Source organism: Lepidochelys olivacea, assembly GCF_965140295.1.
Source record: "Lepidochelys olivacea isolate rLepOli2 genome assembly, chromosome: 7".
NCBI lineage: Eukaryota > Metazoa > Chordata > Testudines > Cheloniidae > Lepidochelys > Lepidochelys olivacea.
In genome coordinates this window covers 32,590,398-32,608,223 of record NC_140417.1, presented here as the reverse complement: position 1 = coordinate 32,608,223, position 17,826 = coordinate 32,590,398, and the positions used below count along the sequence as shown (strand labels likewise).

General features: G+C 56.5%; 1 protein-coding gene across 2 annotated transcripts; it reads right to left on the bottom strand.

The window, feature by feature from the left end:
- Window positions 1-2,638: 2,638 nt before the first annotated feature.
- LOC311524244 (atypical kinase COQ8A, mitochondrial-like) lies at window positions 2,639-17,232 on the bottom strand. 2 transcript variants are annotated; one of them, XM_084635142.1, is made up of 16 exons: window positions 17,067-17,232; window positions 14,547-14,653; window positions 11,401-11,546; window positions 10,476-10,760; window positions 10,097-10,163; window positions 9,533-9,610; window positions 8,161-8,283; window positions 7,802-7,887; window positions 7,517-7,657; window positions 6,902-6,983; window positions 6,359-6,452; window positions 5,704-5,845; window positions 5,297-5,404; window positions 5,009-5,074; window positions 4,718-4,804; window positions 2,639-4,215 (listed from the first exon to the last, which is right to left on the bottom strand). In XM_084635142.1, the coding sequence occupies exons 3-16, from the start codon at window positions 11,536-11,538 to the stop codon at window positions 3,937-3,939; spliced, it is 1,776 nt and encodes a 591-aa protein (XP_084491268.1). In that variant the 5' UTR covers window positions 11,539-11,546; window positions 14,547-14,653; window positions 17,067-17,232; the 3' UTR covers window positions 2,639-3,936. The 2 variants fall into 2 exon arrangements, with proteins under 2 accessions (XP_084491268.1, XP_084491267.1); XM_084635141.1 differs by lacking the exon at window positions 14,547-14,653.
- Window positions 17,233-17,826: the final 594 nt, after the last annotated feature.

The window sequence follows — 17,826 nt, the reverse complement described above, 5'->3', positions numbered from 1 at the left end:
GCCCCCACTCCCATCCTGCCCCACCCTCCTGCATTGGCTTTGACCCCTGCAAGAACTCCAGGATTAATTCCCATTCCCATCAACCCTCTTCTCACAGTCCCTTCCCCTTATCTGGGGGTGGGTTCAGAGACCCGGGCAAAGGAAGCAAGCTCTGCCCCCTCCCATGTTTAGAGGGGGCAATTAAGCTCAGAGATAGTGCTTCACAATGGTTAAAGATAAACACTACTGTGCTGAGGGGAGAAGGGACACACCCCAGAAGGAACTAGGACTCCTGGGTTCTATCCCCAGCGCTGGGGGAGGAGTGGGGTCTGCTGGGTTAAAGCAGGCAGGCTGAGTGTCAGGACTCCTGGGTTCTATCCCCAGTGCTGGGAGGGGCGTGAGGCCTGCTGAGTAAAGGGGACTCCTAAGTTCTAGCCTCAGCTCTGGGAGGGGAGTGGGGTCTAGTGGTTAGGACAGGTGGATGGGGGCTGGGAGTCATTCTGAGAATAACATCTGGACCGAAATCCCACCACCCTGATTCATGATTGAAGAGCCCCTCCCCAAGCCCAGGATGTGTGCAAACCTTCCCCCCAATAGAGGGGCTCACACACCCCTGTTGTACACCAGCCTGCCGTGGGCACTAAGCAGGTAGTGACTTTTGGCTCCCCTGCCCTGGCACCTGCAGCTCTGACCCTGCACAGGGGAGGTTGCCCCCCTCCCCCCCATGTCTCTGGGATGTGCCCCAGTTAGTGGGGAGGCCCAGGCTGGGGATCCTTCCCACACCTTATCTCCAGAAAGCAGCCAGGCAGTTCACTGGCCTGCAGGGCGGGTCCCAGAGGTGCAGGAGAGAGAACTTTCAGTTTTGGTGGCGTGTCAGGGCCAAGGGCAGAGCGGAGGGTGTGTGCATGTGTGTGTACGTGTGAGCTCCCCACTTCCTGGAGATACAATGGGGCGGGGCGGGGGAAGTGCGTGATGAGCCCATCCCAAAGGGAATTGGTTTCCAGGAATCCTGGCCTATGCCACAAACCTCAGCCCTGCACTGAGAGTCAGGGCGTGTTGGAAAGAACCTTGTCCCAGTCAGAGTGAGAGAGAGAGAGGTGGGTGTGTGGGGGGGAATGGCTGGCTGGGGGTATGTGTCTGGCCAGCTGGTTTGGATACAGACCAATAGGTAGATGAGTGGGGGGATGGATGGAGAGGGGAAGTGGACAGCAACGGATGTGTGGATGAATAGATGCCCTGGCTTTCCATGAGTCCTCCTTTCCAAATGGTCAGTCACGTCTATCGCTCAGCACTTTGCTCTTAAATGCAGGTCACTGGAGTGGGCGCGGCTCGGCCTAAGAGAGGGGTATCTCTGCTAGACAAAGGGTTTCTTCCCAATGCCTCCCACAGGACTTCCTAGAAGAGGAGATCCTCGCAGCCAGAGCCCTGGGGGTCAGAGCCCTCGGCTGTACTGGGAGCTATACAGTCCTTTAACCCTCCAGGGCCCTGCCTCAAAGTGAAATTCAGCTCCTGGCCACCTCTTATCATCAATGATCTTGTATGTCATGTGTCTGGGGCAAATGCTAATTCAGGGACACTCCATGCTGCCTCCCTAAATGCCCCCGGCCATTCCCGTGAGATACAGGATTCTTCTGCTCTAAGCTATTGGGCAGCATTGTTAAACAATTCCCCACCCCACCCCACCCCACCCCAGAGGTAGCTGCATCTCAGCACCAGATGAGAGATCCTGGTATAAACAGCCCCTGCACCCCACCCCAGAGGCGGCTGCATCTCAGCACTGGGTGAATCAGCCAGAGGGATGAGGGTGCCACTTAGTGGTCAAATGGCAGAAGTGCAGATTCTTAACCTTCTCCCCCTTGGAGCCCTGTCCTTCATCCTCCCCATGTGGCTGAGGGGAGGGATTGGGAACTTATTCCTTGCACCCCCGTGCTCCATCCCCTTCTCCTGCCACCAGGAACAAAGGTGCATGAATGGAAGGAGACACTCCCCCCCCGGCCAACCGCAAGTAGTGCAATGTACAGACATAGCCCTTCAGCTCCATACCCTAGCCCAGCAGTTCTGGCAACACAATTACTACATGACCCTGGGGGAGGGGGCAGAGCCAGAGCCTCACAACCCCGGGTGGGGGTAGAGCTTGGGCTTCAGCTTCGTCCCAGCAACTCTAATGCTGTCCCGGCCCTGGTGACCCCATTAAAATGGGTTTGCAGGCGTCTTTGGGGTCCTGACCCATCATTTGGGAATCGCTGTTGCCTAAACCATCTTGCCCTCAGGATAGATCCACTGCCCACCTTTGGGGCACAAGTCTGATTCCTCTCCCCTATGCTTGGAATGGACTACCTTCTGCTATTCATCTTCCGCCAGCAGGGGTCACTCCACCTCTAGCTCAGCCCAAGCAGCAATTGGGAGCAGCGCAGAAGAGCCTGCCCAACCTATATCTCCCAGACTTGGCTATTAGAAAAGGCCCTGTAATAGCCAAAGTGCATCCTTGAACCCAAGGCTCTAATGTTCCCTCCCCGTTTGTCAGGGGGAGACATGCTTTTAACTAGATCACGGAGCCACTCACACTGGCTGTTGGGCAAGAGCTTTTCTTGATACCATTGTAATGTCCCATTCATTTCCCCCCTTCCCCCAATGGCTTTGCCACACACACACACACCAGTTCAGCATTTCATTCTTTTTATTGGGGATATGGTGGTTGCTGCATTTGGACTACAATCCTCAGAGTTGCCTCTTTGGGAAGACACCCTGACTGCAATGCACATGTGCTGCATTACCTAGAGTTCCACCTAGGGGGAGACACACACTGCAATGTGCCAGCACTACAATGCCTGGCTCTGCCCCTAGGGGGAGACATACACATACTGCAATGCACATGGGCTGCAGTGCTTGGCTCTCCCCCTAGGGGGAGATATCCATACAGCAATGTGCAATGGCTGCAAAGCCTGTCTCAGCCCTTACTTGGAAATGCACACATCACAAACACACAGCCTGGTGCTGCCCCTCGAGGAAGATATCCATACAGTAAAGTGCATGGGCTACAATGCCTGGCTCAGGCCCTAGGCGAGGACACGCATGTGCACGCTGTAGTGAGCATGGGCTGTAATGCCTGGTGCTGCCCCTAGGGGAAGACAGGCACACACCACAATGTACATGGGCTACATTGGCTGGGGAGATACATGCAGACTGGGAGACAGATGGGGTTGCTCCCCTGCTGTGGGAGGGTCATGACATCAACTCCTTTGCTCCTCCTTTGATGCCAGCATGAAGTGGAGGGTTCCCCACAGAGCCACAGGGCCTGGTTCAGTTTCTGGGTGGGGGATCCCAGCTGGGTGAAGAGATGGAAGGAGGGCAGGCCCATGGCGTTTACAGTGGGGGACAGGCTTGTATAGAATTCATCAGCATGACCATGGTGGGAAAAGGGAACCCCCCCAGCTTTCCTAAAGTCTATGACAATTACCCAATCACCTCCTCCCCAGCTCCCTCTGCTTGGTGTTCCCTTTCTTAAGGGTTTCCTCAAAAATCTCATCATCCTGTAAGGGCTCCCTCAAAACTCATATAAGACTTCCCAGTAAGGATCCCTTGAAACTCCTCTCATTCCATGAAGGCTCCCTCAAAACTCACCTGAGACCTACCCATAAGGGGCCCTTGAAATTCCCAGTCCCACCCTTCTATGAGGGCCCCTTTGAAATTCTCCAGTCCCTGAGAGCCCCCCTGAAACTGTCACGAACCTGAGGGCTCCCTTGAAATTCCCATCATTCCATGAAGTCTCCCTCAAAAATCCCTTGAGTCCAGCTCAGAAAGGTCCCTTGAAACTCCGATCATTCAATGGCGCAGGGGCTCCCAATGTACTCTCCACGATGGCATCCCTAAACCCCCAGAACCACCCTGTGGGTGCCACACACCGAAATGTCTGCTAGGCCCCCCACCCTACCAGGACGCCACCCGCACTCTGCAGTCTCAGCCCTCCCGGCCCCAGTAGCGGGCGTAGGCCTGGCGGAAGATGGGCCGGCAGGGGATGCGGGCACCAAGCCGGGCACAGATGAGGAAGGAGCCGGCCATCTTGCGATGGAGGGAGTAGGTCTCTTCGGGGGGCGGTATCAGGCGGTGTTGCAGCATGATGGGCAGGAGGGTGTGTATCCGGTGCGTCGTGTTCTGGGCCCCAAAGTCGAAGGGCCTGTCGGCAGCAAAGGCCTCGCCCAGGATCATCACGGCATCTACGTGGGCATCCTTCATTGCCTGGGGGAGAGGAGCATAGGACAGGCCCAGGGCAGCATGCCTGGTGGCAGGAGGGGCATGGGGGGGTAGTCTGGGAACATGGGGGGCCAGGGTGGTGTGAGAGCGAGCACCTGAGGGGCACTGAGAGAGCTGAGGGGGTGGGCAGGGACTGGAGGGAAACATGGTGGAGGAGAGCGAGGCAGGCATGGGGGTGGGTTAGAGTACAGGGCAGGGGGCATAGAGGGGCCTGAGGAAGTGAGCAGAGCCTGGGTCAGGATGGGGTCAGGTAGCAGCGGGGGACAGAGGATGCAGAGGTATAGGGAGGTGGGCAGGACCCAGGGGCACAGAGGTGACCGAGGGGAGCACACAGGCAGATGGGTGGGTGCAGAGAACTGGCTAGGAGAGCCAGGGAAGTTGGGCAGAGGTTGGAGGCATGGAGATGGCTGGGGGAGCAGGGTTCTGCCCCCAAACATCTGGGCACTTGGGCCCATGCTGTGGCCAGAGAGGGGCCCAAGAGTCTCACCTGAGTCTCATAGCCTGTGAGGAACCGAAGCACGATGGATCCCTGCAGTACCCCAGCCCGGTCGCCCTCAGCCGCAGCCTTAATGATCTGGAATCATTAGCAGAGCAGCCCAGAGGCCATGTGAGATGGGCACAGGGCTCAAAACACTCCTGCCCCACTCCCTACAGTGCCCTCTGCTGGGAGAGGCCAGGGCTGGAATAGCCAGGAACTCCCCCCACAGCCAGAGCTCCTGCCTTCCTCCCTGCAGCACCCCCTGCTGGACAAAGCCCGCAGCAGTAGTAGTAGTCTCACCTCAATGTACTGATCGGTAAAGGCCTTGTCGAAGCTGCGGGTGGCTCCAAAATCCAGCAGCGCCACCTGGTGTCCAACAGAGGGAAGAGCGGGTCAGAATCAGCTGGGAAACCCAGGTCTGGGATGCGATGTGGGGGCAGGGGAGGGATCAGCCCACCCTCCCCCACAAACCACCCCGGCTGGCTGGCTGGCTCTGACATGGGGGGGGCAGTAGGGGGTTTCCCCATTCAGGGAAAGGGGTCGGTGCTGGCTGGCTCTGATATGGAGGGCAACTGGGGGTGTCTATACCTTGCCGCTATGTGGATCATAGAAGAAGTTGGACCAGTTGGGGTCAGTCTGCATGTAGCGATAGTGGAAGAGCTCCCGCACGCACAGATCAAGGATACTGGAGCAGATCTGTGGGGATGAGAGAGAGCCCAGCCTGAACACAATGGCCCCCAGTCCTGCTATGCCCCCTCCCATGACAGGTTCCCTCCCCCACTAGGATCAGGCTGGGAACCGCCGAGCCCTGGCTCCATATCCCAGAGTTAAGGTGAAAAGGGTCAGGCATGGAGTGGGGTCTGCGGGCGCAGGATCCTGAGGCAGACGTGAGCAGAGGGCATCCAATGGGAGGTCCCAAGGGGGCATGAGAGAGACTAGGAATGCGTCCCAGCGCATGGGATCCTGTGTGCATGCGAGTGTCTTCCCCCCCTCACCCTGTTGCGTGTCTCCTGGTCCAGCCCCTGGGCCTGGTCGAGGGGGAAGCCGGGCACCAACTCCGTGGTCAGCACCCGCTGGGTGCTCAGCTCGCTAATCACCGACGGCACATAGAACACCGGGTCGCCCTGCAACAGCTGCCTGTGGAGGGAATGTAACAAGAGAGGCTGTGTCGGTGTAGGCTCTGTTCCAGCCTAACCCCGCCCCCCCCAAACACACACACACAGTGGGGGACTCTGCCTGAGTGGTCGCCTGCACCATCCCCACGGTGACTGCCAGAGCGGCCACCTGTACCATCCCTTTACCAGGCAGTTGGACCAATGTGTACCATCTCCCAGGCAACTGTGCCAGAGTGCCCGACTGTACCATACCTACCAGGTGACTGTGCCAGAATGCCCGACTGTACCACTCCTCCAGGTGACTGTGCCAGAGTGGCCAACTGTACCATACCTACCACGTGACTGTGCCAGAGTGGCCAACTGTACCACTCCTCCAGGTGACTGTGCCAGAGTGCCCGACTGTACCACTCCTCCAGCTGACTGTGCCAGAGTGGCTGACAACACCAGCCCCAAGGCAAGTGTTCCAGAATGGCTGACTGTACCATCTTCTGGGCGACTGTGCCAGGGTGGATCTGACACTGACATGGGCACTTACTGAAATCTCATGGCACAGGCAGCCTCCCGCTTGTAGTCGCACTCCAAGGCCAGCTCACGGCTCATCACCTCGATGGCATGTTCAGGGAAAAGCCCTGCGGGGAAGTGGACAAGGAAGGGATGTCAGTGCCAGCGCCCAGCTCAGCCCAGCACCTGGGAGCCTAGAGTGAGTCACACCCTCTGTCACCTTCCAGAGACAGGGAAACTGAGGCACCCAGCAGGGAGGGGACTTGCCCAAAGCCAAATATGGTCAAGCTTGAAACCCAGGAGTCCTGACTCCCAGCCCCTGTTGCTCTAACCCACTAGATCCCACTCCCCTCCCAGAGCTGGGGATGGAACCCAGGAGTCCTGGCTCCCAGGCCCCTCCCCACACACACCACGCTCGCAGAATGTCATTAGAAGAGTTGGGATTTGGCCAGGAGACCAGGAGCCCGATTCTTGGGGGAAGGCCTAGGAGGGCTTGGGCACTCTTGGGACCAGGAGGGAGCAAGGCCGTGATAGCACCGGGGGGGGAATGTGGGCCCTTGGGCCTGGGACCTGGTACCTTCAGGCAGCGCGTTGCTCAGACTCAGTAGGGAGATGAGGTTCCGGACGTCACTGTTGATGCTCTGGGCGATGCCTGGGTACTGGGGGAAAGGGAAATGGCGTCAGACCCAGCAGCCATGGGGCCTGCCCATGGCACAGATGTCACGAACCAAAGAGGGCACGGGGGGCGGGGGGACGGGCACGGGGGGGGGACTCAAGGTGCTCAAAGGAGGAGGTTAAATGCAACCACTGGTGGGCAGGTACAGGAAGCTCTTTCAGTCCAATCACACAGATGCCAAGACCTTTCCCATCAGCCTCTTGGGCAAACAGGCACCAGCCACAGAGGGCCAGACTGGGACATGGTGGCCAGTTGAATGGGGTGAAATCACCAATACCCAGTGCCCCGGGAAACCAGCTTCTAACATGGCTACCAGTGCCCCGGGGGACCGGCCTCCAACATGGCCACCTTCGTCCAGTGCTCCGGGGGAAGAGGCCTCTAACATGGCTGCCACCAGTGCCCCAGGAAGACCAGCCTCCACATGGCCGCTGCTCTGCTTGCTGGGAATTCGGGTTTGCTTGCCAAGATGGAGGCTGCCTGCAGGGGGATCTGGGCTCGCCTCCGTCCTGCTGATACCTGGATCTTCATGGCCACATTGCGCCCATCCAGCAGCTGCGCCAGATGCACCTGCCCAATGGAAGCAGCAGCGAAGGGGCGTTCCTCAAACCAGGCCAGCCGCCTGCGCCAGTCTGGGCCCAGCTCGCTGTTCAGCACCCCCTGCATGGAGAAGGGAGAACAGCAGGGTCAGTGCCAACCATCCCCACCCCTTGCACCCCCACACCTCAGGTTTGGGCCCCCCACCTTCCCATGACCCCCCAGTCCTCCCCCTTCCGAGTCTGTCCCCTCCCACAGCCCACTCACCATCATTTGCTTAGTGGGCATGAAGTCAGCGCTGTGCCTGACCCTCTCAAAGATCTTCTGGAGCGCAGGGTTAATAAGGGCGTCGTCTGGGGGTACAAAGCAGAGGAGAGCATCAGAGGCTGCGTTGGGGGGGATGTGACATTGGGGATGCCAGGCTGCAGAGAAGGAGCAGTGGGGTGACACTGGGCAGAGCGAAGGGGGGTCTGGCTGGGGAACTGTCACCGCAGCAAGCCCCACACCTGGGGGAGGCAACGGAGTTCAGTGCTAGGGAGCCCTTGCAAATAGACTGTAGGGAACAATCCCGCCCTGGATTTGGGGGTGTTGGCAGCCCCCACCCCCCAATCCTCCCGCCTCCTCACCTTGGATGCTCAGCATCTGGCCAAGTTTCAGGGCCGCGCCCCGCACCTTGCACAGGGTCCGGACGATCCGCTCTGCATTGGCTTCAGACAGGAGGGCACCTGAGCTCGAGCATGATGGCTCACCTGGGGGTGGGGGGAGAACAAAGTAGTGGTCAGGTCAGAGCTAACCCCCCCATATCCTCTGGGGAGACCCCCCACAACAGCACAGATCCCTGCCTGTCAACCATAGCATCACAGATCTGGCAGCCAAGGACCCCCTTCTGGGGGGGAAAAGGGGGTGTTGCTCACTGGAGCTGGGTGACCCTTTTCACCCCACCCGTTACTTCACTGACAAACAGCAATTCCATGACTCCCAAACCTCTCCCAAAGGCTTGTGGATTTTGCCACTTTTTTCATTTAGACATTTTTCAATCTTGCAGCACAATTTGGGAGAAATCGCAGGGGCTGGCTGGGCCAGCTCTGAAACAAAATGTTGCGATTTTGCACCTTGAAACAACTTTTTGATCTAACACGTCCTTCCATTAACAGTGACAAATCGTTTCCAGAGGCTCTGAAGCCCAAACAAAATGATTTGTTCACCCCCCCACCCCGCCACCATGAATCCTTTCCAACCTGCCAATGACCCACCCAGCGCTAGTACTCCCCCTGCCCCCCACATCACCGGAAAAGCCCTGCTGGCAAGGGGCCCCGCCCTGCCTGGCTGTCACGTCCAAATCCCCTGCCATCTGATCCCAGCCTTGGCACTAGAATCACACCGGCCATTGGCCCAGCTGGCACCCTGCCCTCCAGCCCAAGCCACAGGTTCAAGCCTTTGGTTGTGACATGCTTTTCTCCCCACAGGAGACAATGAGGTCACAGGAAAGATGCACCCCACTCCCATTGCGCGCACACAGGGCAGGGGTCTCCAGGCAGCCTCAGTGCACCATGGAAATGGGTGTCCAATAGTGTAAGATTTTAAGTGTGCATGTGAGCCAGGGAGTGTGAGATTCTACGTATGCATGTGCCCAAGCGTGATTACTTGTGCATTGAGCCCCTGCCCCCAGGGCAGCTTCCAACACTGCTACTGTTGGGGGTGCGTTAGTGTAAAAGGGCCCCAGGTGTATCACAAGAGCATGTGTGTCCACATGTGTACATGTGAATGAGAGTGCAGAAGGATTCCAATTGTGTCTGTACCTGACCACAGGCGTGTCTGAGTGTGCAAGAGGGATTTCAGTTATGTCTGTACCTGACTGGGACCATGTCTGAATGTGAGAGAAGGATTCTGATTGTGTCCATACCCGACCACCAGTGTGTCTGAGAGTGCGAGGGAGATTCTGATTGTGCCTATCCAAGTGTGTGAGTGAGTGGGCTGCCACCAGTGTCCTTCACTCACCTTTCACAACCGTTTCTGTCCGGAAGGATTTCTTGGCAGCTTCCACCAGGACCCCGATCCCGACGCTCACAGCTAAGCCTAGGGGACAGAGTGGAGGAATAACACACCAGGCCAACCAGCCCTACTTCACTGCTCTGCAAGCCGCCCCCACACTGACCTCCAGAGCCACCCACCCGACAAAGCATCCAACAAGTCACCCCTTAAGCCCCATGGAGATGCTGACACGGCTCCTGGGAACACTTTTCTTCCTAACCTACTGTCTCCTGCTGCCCTGGAGGCTAGACCACTAGTCTCTGTGTGTGTGTGTCCAGACCGGATGCAGTAGGACTAATGCTATACACAGCACAGTGCCCCCTGCTGACCTGCCTCTCCTGACCCCACAGGGACCCATCCCCCGCCAACTCAGCTGCCATGACCGATTCAATGCTGGGCCCCTCTGACAATGAAGATTGAAGCTGGGACCCCCTAGAGGGGAAATGCCCCGTGTCCCGTCCCCTGGGTCAGCTGGGGCCCTTGTGCAGGGAAGACCTTCCCTTATCAGGGCATGCGCTGGATGCTTCTTACCCCCAAAGTTGGCCAGCCTGCCGAGCCGAGTTGCGGGGACCTTCCGCTCACAGGATTTGTCACTGAGCTGCAAAACAGAGCGGGGGTGACTCTCCCAGACAGCGCCTGTTTCACCCCATGGCAGTATGGGAGCAGAAAGCCCTGTGTACTCCTACACACTGCCTGGTCACAGACAGAAATAAAACCCAGGAGTCCTGTCTCCCAGCCCCCCTGCTCTAACTCACTAGACCCCACTCTCCTCCAGCAGCTGAGGATAGAACCCAAGAGTCCTGACTCCCTGTTCTAACCACTACACTCCTCACCTCCCTGAATTGAGAATAGAGCCCAGGCACCCTGATTCCCAGACCCCTGCCCTAACCACTAGACCCCACCCCCTTACCATATGCCTGTAGGGCCGGATAGGTGGCACCTTGGCGTCTCTGGCCTTTTGCATGTCTTCAGCTGTCAGCCTGCCCACTGCAGGAGAGTTCTGATGGTACAAGCGCCAGGGGCCCATGGAGCGGACCAGGAAGAGGGACAGGACATGGTCCAGCTGTGATGTCCACAGCAGAGAGCCAGTGCCTTGCCCCAGCACAGGAGACCAGCACCCTGGGTGAGCAGGTCTGGGACTGGCAAAGGATTTTGGGATAACACCAGGCATAATGGTCCAGTCAGAGCTGCAAGTCTGGAAAAGGGGAGAAACATCACCCCTCTATGGGTGGAGGCTGGGATACTGTCTGGTACCTCGTGTCCCAGTCTCCTCCCCCCACAAGCCAGCCTGTCCTCCCACCCTAAACCAGATCGACAGTGTCTCCTAGAGAGGAAAGGCCCCAGGCCTCATTCCTAGCCCCCTTGGGTCATCGAGTCCTCCCATCCTGGGGCCAGACTGGAGCTGGCCCCCCCTAGAGGGGAAAGGCCCTGTATCCCATTCGCAATACCCACACTCCCGTCAGAGAATCAGGCATGATAACAGACTTTAAATATGTAAAGGGCTGTTATAAAGAGCACGGGCATCAATTGTTCTCTGTGCCCACAGGAGGCAGGACACGAAGTAATGGTCTTAATCTGCAGCAAGGGAGATTTAGATTAGATATTAGGAAAAACTTTCTAAGGGTAGTTGAGCTCTGGAACAGGCTACCGGGGGGAGGCTGTGGAATCCTCGTCATGGGAGAGTTTTGAGAACGGGTTGGACAAACTCCTGTCAGGGATGCTCTGCGTTTACCTGGCCCTGCCTCAGCACAGGGGGCTGGACTTAATGACCCTTCAAAACTCCTTCCAGCCCTACATTGCTATGATTCTAATCTTCTGGCCAGACCCATTTGTACCTTGGCTCCACTCCTGATGCGGTCCAGGTTCCTCTGGCGGCTCCCTGATGCTGACGCAAAGCGAAGAGGGGATACTGGGAACTCCCCCAGGGTCCGGCCAGCCAGGGGGAGCCCTTTCTTCATCACGATCTCAGCCATGGAGGGCTCTGCAGAGAGGGAACCACTAAGAGCTCAAGGCAGGGAGCTTGCAGCACAGAGACACATAAAGCCCTGCCCGGGGACATGTCCTGAACCCACCAATGGGACATAGACACCCAGCATGTGAAGGAATGACCTGGAGTGGTCCCCGAATGTACAGGAGGGTGGGCTAGTGGTTAGAACAGGGGGCGGGGAGTCAGGATTCCTGGGTTCTGTTAATAAATATCACAAACTATAATATTAAATTATCCAGGATTATTTACATATCCTCACTGGGTCACCAGCCTAATAAACTTTGCTCCAGAGCCAGCAAAAAAATCAAGGAGTCCTGACTCCCACTCCCTGCCCAGAACTGGGGATTGAACCCAGGAGTCCTGACTCCCAGCTCCCCCACTCTAATCACTACAAGCCTTCTGAAGTAGCGTGGGTGCAGGAGAGCCCCCTAACCAACGGATTTTGTGTAGCCCTTAAAAGGCTGGACAGTGAGGCTGGCATCCTGCCTCCAGCACCTTCTAAACTCAGATACCCCATTCCGCTCCACACTGCCCTATAGCCCTCCTCCCCCGGACAGCTCTGGGGCTGACCCCCTGGGGACCAGCAGAGGCGGCAGCATGGACAGCTGCCAGCTGCTCTTAGCCGTTGTGCCCCAGGCTACAGACACTGCTAATCTGTGAGCATGAGGCTACGTGCAGAGCGGCCAGTGTAGCCCATCTGGGTGCCCCTGGCTGGCTGGCCACTGCCCTGGAAGCAAGCCTTGTTAACCCTTAGCTCACTGATTCCCCTTGTTGATCAACCCCTCCATGTGAAGCATTCACACTGCCCTCCCGGAGCCAGGGACAAAACTCAGGAATCCTGACACCCAGCTCTGATCACAAGAGACCACTCTCCTCCTATAGCTCAGGAGAGAACAATGAGTCCTACTCCCAGACCCTCCCCCTGCTCTAACCACTAGACAACACCCCCTTCCAGGGCCAGAACCCAAGATTCCGGGCTTCCAGCTCCCCCTATTCTAAGCTACTAGATCCTCTGCCACAGCTGGGGATAAAACCCAGGAGTCCTGACTCCCAGTTTCCCTGTGTTCTAACCACTAGACCCCATTTCCCTCCCAGATTTGCACTAGAATCCAGAATCCTAACTCCCAGCTCTAACCACTAGTCCCCACTCCCCTTCCAGAGAATGGGAACAGAACCCAGAAGTTCTGCCTCCCAGTCCCCACTATCTTTCTTCTAGAGCCAGGAGTAGAACCCAGGAGTCCTGACTCCCAGTCTCCCATGTCTTCACCATCTCTCTTCAACAGAGGCTACGGACTAACAGGCCAGAGACTGAGTTCCCTTCTACCACCAGAGGGGTTACACCAGAGACCCACTGCTACGGGTAGCATGGTGGCTTTGTGGGGAGGGGCGGTTCTCTCTACTGCAGCCCCCCGACTCGGAGCACCCCCAGACAGAGCATGTTCCCAGAGGCTGCTGAGTCAGCACCTTTCCTCCGCACTGGGAGACGCAGCTGTGGTCAGACAAAAGGCGGTGCCACTCCTCTGAGTCACCTAGTCCCATCCGGCAGGAGCACGTTTGAAACGTGCTGGGGGCCAGAGAATTTGAGATGCACATGCACACCCCACCTCATCCTGTGACCCTCCACTCACTTGTTCCCTCAGCTTGGGGTCACTCACAGAGCACGAGGCATGGAGCAGAGAGGAGGAACTGGCAATGGATGAACCCAGGAGTACGGATTCCTAGCTTCCCCCACTGCTCTAATCATTAGAACTGACTCTCCTCCCAGAGTCAGGAATACAATCCAGATGCAAAGTACAGGGCATCCGGAGTTCCAATTCCCCACTGCCCCCAAATCCAGTTTTGGAAAAGTCACACAAGCCTGCTATTGAATTTTTCTCCAGGACATATAGGCAGGAGGCAGGTAACTACTGATCAGTCAGGACTCCTGCGTTCTATTCCTAGCTCTGGGAAAGGTGTGGGGTCTCATGGATCAAGAAGGAGTGGCTGGGAGCCAAGACTCTTGAGTTCATCTATTCCCAGCTCAGTCACTGGCCTGCTGTGTAACTTTGGGCAAGTCATTTACCTCCCCGTACCTCAGTTTCCCCATCTGCAAAACACAACTAATGATACTGACCTCCTTTGTAAAGTGCTTTGAGAACTGAAGATGAAAAGTGCTATATAAGAGCTAGGTATTATTAACTGCGATGTTGCACAGGGATTGCTCACTCTGCACTGAAATGCGGCCACCTCTGGGGTGGGGCACAGGGGCTATTTAAACAGGGATCTTTCACCCAGTGCACAGTTGCAGGCTGGGATCGCATCAGCTATTTATATAGGGATCCCCCACCCTGTGCTGAAATGCAGCCACCTCTGGGGTGGAACATGGCATGAGTTTAACAATGCACAGCAATACTGTACAAAACAGTTTAGGATTTTGTCCATTCTGATTTTAGAGAGTTTGCTGTAAAGTCAAATTTGGCTCTAAACGTTGAGATTTTCCCAGGTTTACAAAACCTGAGACCAACTGAAAGGGGTTGGGAGTTTTAAAAATTCCAGTGGGGATCATTTTTATTTCAAACCAAAACAAAGCAAAATCTGTTTCTGGCCTTGAGCAATTTGCAATCAGACACTGCAGCACTGAGCTGGGACATGAGACCCCGAGGGTGAAATGGACTAGAAATTGATTCTATAATCAGAAGTGGAAATTGACAGATAGCTTTTCAGTGTCTGCGCTGAGAGGAATGAAAGGTGCCACCTTGCCTTAAAATCTCTCTATCTATGGAAACCACACAGAGCTCCATGTAAATTTGATTTGTAAAATTCTTTCTATTTAAACAATTTTTTAGGTTATCAAAGGAAATTGGGGTGGGGGCAGGTTCATACAGTCTATTTCCCACCTCACCCCACCCCAGAAATCTTTAATACACCAACACTGGGGCTCCACGGCTAGATTGGAAGCTCTTTGGGGCAGGGACATCTTTTTGTTTGTATAGTGTCTAGCTCAAGAAAGCTTACCTAGCTCACCACCCAAGAAAGAGATCTTGGAGCCACCGTGGATAGTTGTCTGAAAACTTCTGCTCAATGTGCAGCAGCAGTCAAAAAGACTAACAGTCTACTAGGAACTATTAGAAAAGGGATAGGAAATAAGAAAGAAAATATTATAATGCCTTCTATAAATCCATGGTGCACCCGCACCTTGAATACCATGTCCAGTTCTGGTTGCCTCATCTCAGAAAGGATATTGTGGAACTGGAAAAGGTTCAGAGAAGGGCAACAAAGATGATCAAGGGTACTGAACAGCTTCAAACAAGGAGAGATTAAAAAGATTAGGGCTGTTCACCTTAGAAAAGAGATGACTAAGGTCTATAAAATAATGAATGGTGTGGAAAAAGTGACTAGTGAAGTGTTATTGACACTTTCACACAATACAAAAAAGCAGGGGTCACCTGATTAAATTAATAGGCAGCAGGTTTAATGCAAGCAAGAGGAAGTATTTTTTCAGACAACACGACTAATCTGTGGAATTCAGTGCCATGGTATGGCAAAATTATAAAGGGGTTCAAAAAAGAACTGGATACATTCATGGTCCATCAGTGGATTAGCCAAGATGGTGAGGGATGTAGCCCCATGCTTGGGGAGACCCTAAACCTCTGACTAACAGAAGCCTGGAGTGGAAGACAGGGGTGAATCACACTATAATTGGCCTGTTCTCTACACCCCCACCTCCAAAGCTCTGGTACGGACCACTGCTACAGACAGGATACTGAGCAAGACAGAGCATGGTCTCACCTAGTATATAGCAGCTCTTATGTTCTTACAGTGGGGCTCTGGTCCATGACTGGGGCTCCTAGGGGCTACCACAAATAAACATCTTTGTGAGGCTAGTTACAGTGTTGAGATCTTGCTGTTCTGAGATATTTGTTGATGGCTGGCCTCATTAGTCTGGGCATTTGAACTGGTGGCCTGAGATCAGTGGTTTCCAAGCGTGGTCCCCGGGATCCACGGATTATGTCTGAGATTTCCAAAGAGGTCCGCACCTCCATTTGAAATTTGTTAGGGGTCCTCAGGTGAAAAAAATTTAAGAACCACTAGCTTAGAGGGCAAAGGCCCAGTCAGAGGCTGGATTTGCTGGTGTCCCCTGCAGGGGAAAGGCCCTGCATCCCAATCATTCCCATGTCATTAATATATCATAGATCATAGAATATCAGGGTTGGAAGGGACCTCAGGAGGTCATCTAGTCCAACCCCCTGCTCAAAGCAGGGCCAATCCCCAATTTTTGCCGTGATCCCTAAATGGCCCCCTTAAGGATTGAACTCACAACCCCGGATTTAGCAGGTTAATGCTCAAACCACTGAGCTATCCCTCCTTATTTCCCTTGCAGTTTATAACAAGCCCAAACCGACCCCCTCCTAGCCAGCAATCAGGGGTCATTGCTGCTGCCCCTCACTCCCTAGCCACGGGGTTAGGAAACTGACCAGGCTATGGACATGGGATTAGGGCACTTTAGTCTAGGCCCAGGGATGTAGCTTAATTTGGATGCAGCGCAGAATTTGGGCACTGGGCTGGATCCCAGGGCTATAACTGGCTCAGATTCCCTCCCCTCTGTCTGTAGCCCTGTCTCCTCCCCCACCCCCCCCATGCCCTGTGCATCACAGCGCGCTCCCCCCTTCCCAGTGCTGCAGCAACGAGCCCCGCTCGCTCCTACTAGCCTAGCCCAGCCCAGGCGTTGCAACAGCCCAAGCCCGGGGCTTGTGTGCAGGAATGCACGTAGGTTCGCATAGGCATCCACCACGTCCCCTGGCACCCAGCGCCAGCCCCACCAGCGGGAGGAGGGGGGGGCGTGGCTCATGCCTTAGGAGCATCCCCTGCAAACCACGCCCCCATCTCAACCCGGGCGCCCCCTGCCAGCCCCCATCCTCTTATCCCAGCTGGGGCAACCCCGGCCCCGCTCTCCCACCCCCACCCGAGCATCCCCCCTCCAGCCTCGCTCCCCCATCCTCCCTCCAGCCCCGATCCTCTCACCCCAGCCGGAGCACACACACCCCGCCAGACCCGCTCCCCGCAACCTAGCCTGGGCACCCCCTCCAATCCCCCGAGAGCCGTGCTCCCCCCAACCCCGCTCGAGCATCCCCCCTCCAGACAGACAGACCTGATCCTCTGATCCCAGCCGGGCACCCCGCTCTAAACTCCGTGAACCCTCCTCCCCACATCCCCGCCCAGGCATCCCCACTCCAGCCCCGATCTTTTCACCCCAGCCGGAACAGCCCCCCCCCGCCTGACTCGCTCCCCCCCACCTAGCCTGCGCATCCCCCTACACCTCCACCTCCTGCGAGCCCCGCTTCCCCCATCTCTCCCAGGCAGCCCCCCACCAGACCCGCTCCCTCCCATCCCTGCCCAGGCATCCCCCCTCCAGCCCCGCTCCCCCCTGCCCCGCCCGGGCATCCCCCCACCAGCCCCCCGCAAGCCCCGCTCCCCCGTCCCTGCCGGGGCATCCCCGCTCCAGCCCCGCTCCTCCAGCCCCGCCCTTGTCCGCACCCAGAGGTTGCTTCTCTGCGTCCGCGGTCCCCAGAGAGGCAGGGGAGGTCTCAGTCTGTCGGATCCCGGGGAGGGGGGAGCTGGACCCGCTGTCCCGAAGTCTGGCCCGGCTGCTGCTCCCCGAGCGCTTTTGTTCCCAGCCTAGCAAGTGGCCCCGCTGCCTCTGCCGCCCCCATCGCTCCCCAAGCCAGTGCCATGACGTCCCCGTAGATCCTGGCCAATGGGAGCTAATGGGCGTGTCCCTTACCTCCCCCCCGCCCCCCCCTTGCATACCGGCGACTTGCCCTGTGACACTGGGCTGGCATGGTGCTCACAGGGCACCCTGAAGCCAGCCACTCGCTGCCCATCATCCACCCTCCGCTGCTCTGCCGAGGCTGCCACTTAGTGGCCAATTATTTTTGGGGGTGGGGGAAAATAACAGGGTCACCCAAAGGCTCATTGCTCACAAGGAGGGGCCGGCAGGCTGGATGGGCAACCTGTGACACAAGGTGGCAACAAGCTCCTTGTAGGGGACTCTCCGGCTCCTGAGCCAGACGGGAGCCTGCAGTGGGCTGTCCAGGGGGACATTAGGTTAAATGTCCCCCAGGGTGCCCAGCTGGCCTCCATGGTGCAGGGTGGGTGGGTCTGGGTGTGGCTGCTGGATCTGCAGGGTGCATGGGGAGTGGAGAAGTTCCTAGCAAGAGAAATAAAAAACATCAAAAATTGAATCGAAACACAAGACGTGCTTCCTTTTTATTATGGGTATTGTTGTAGCGGCTAG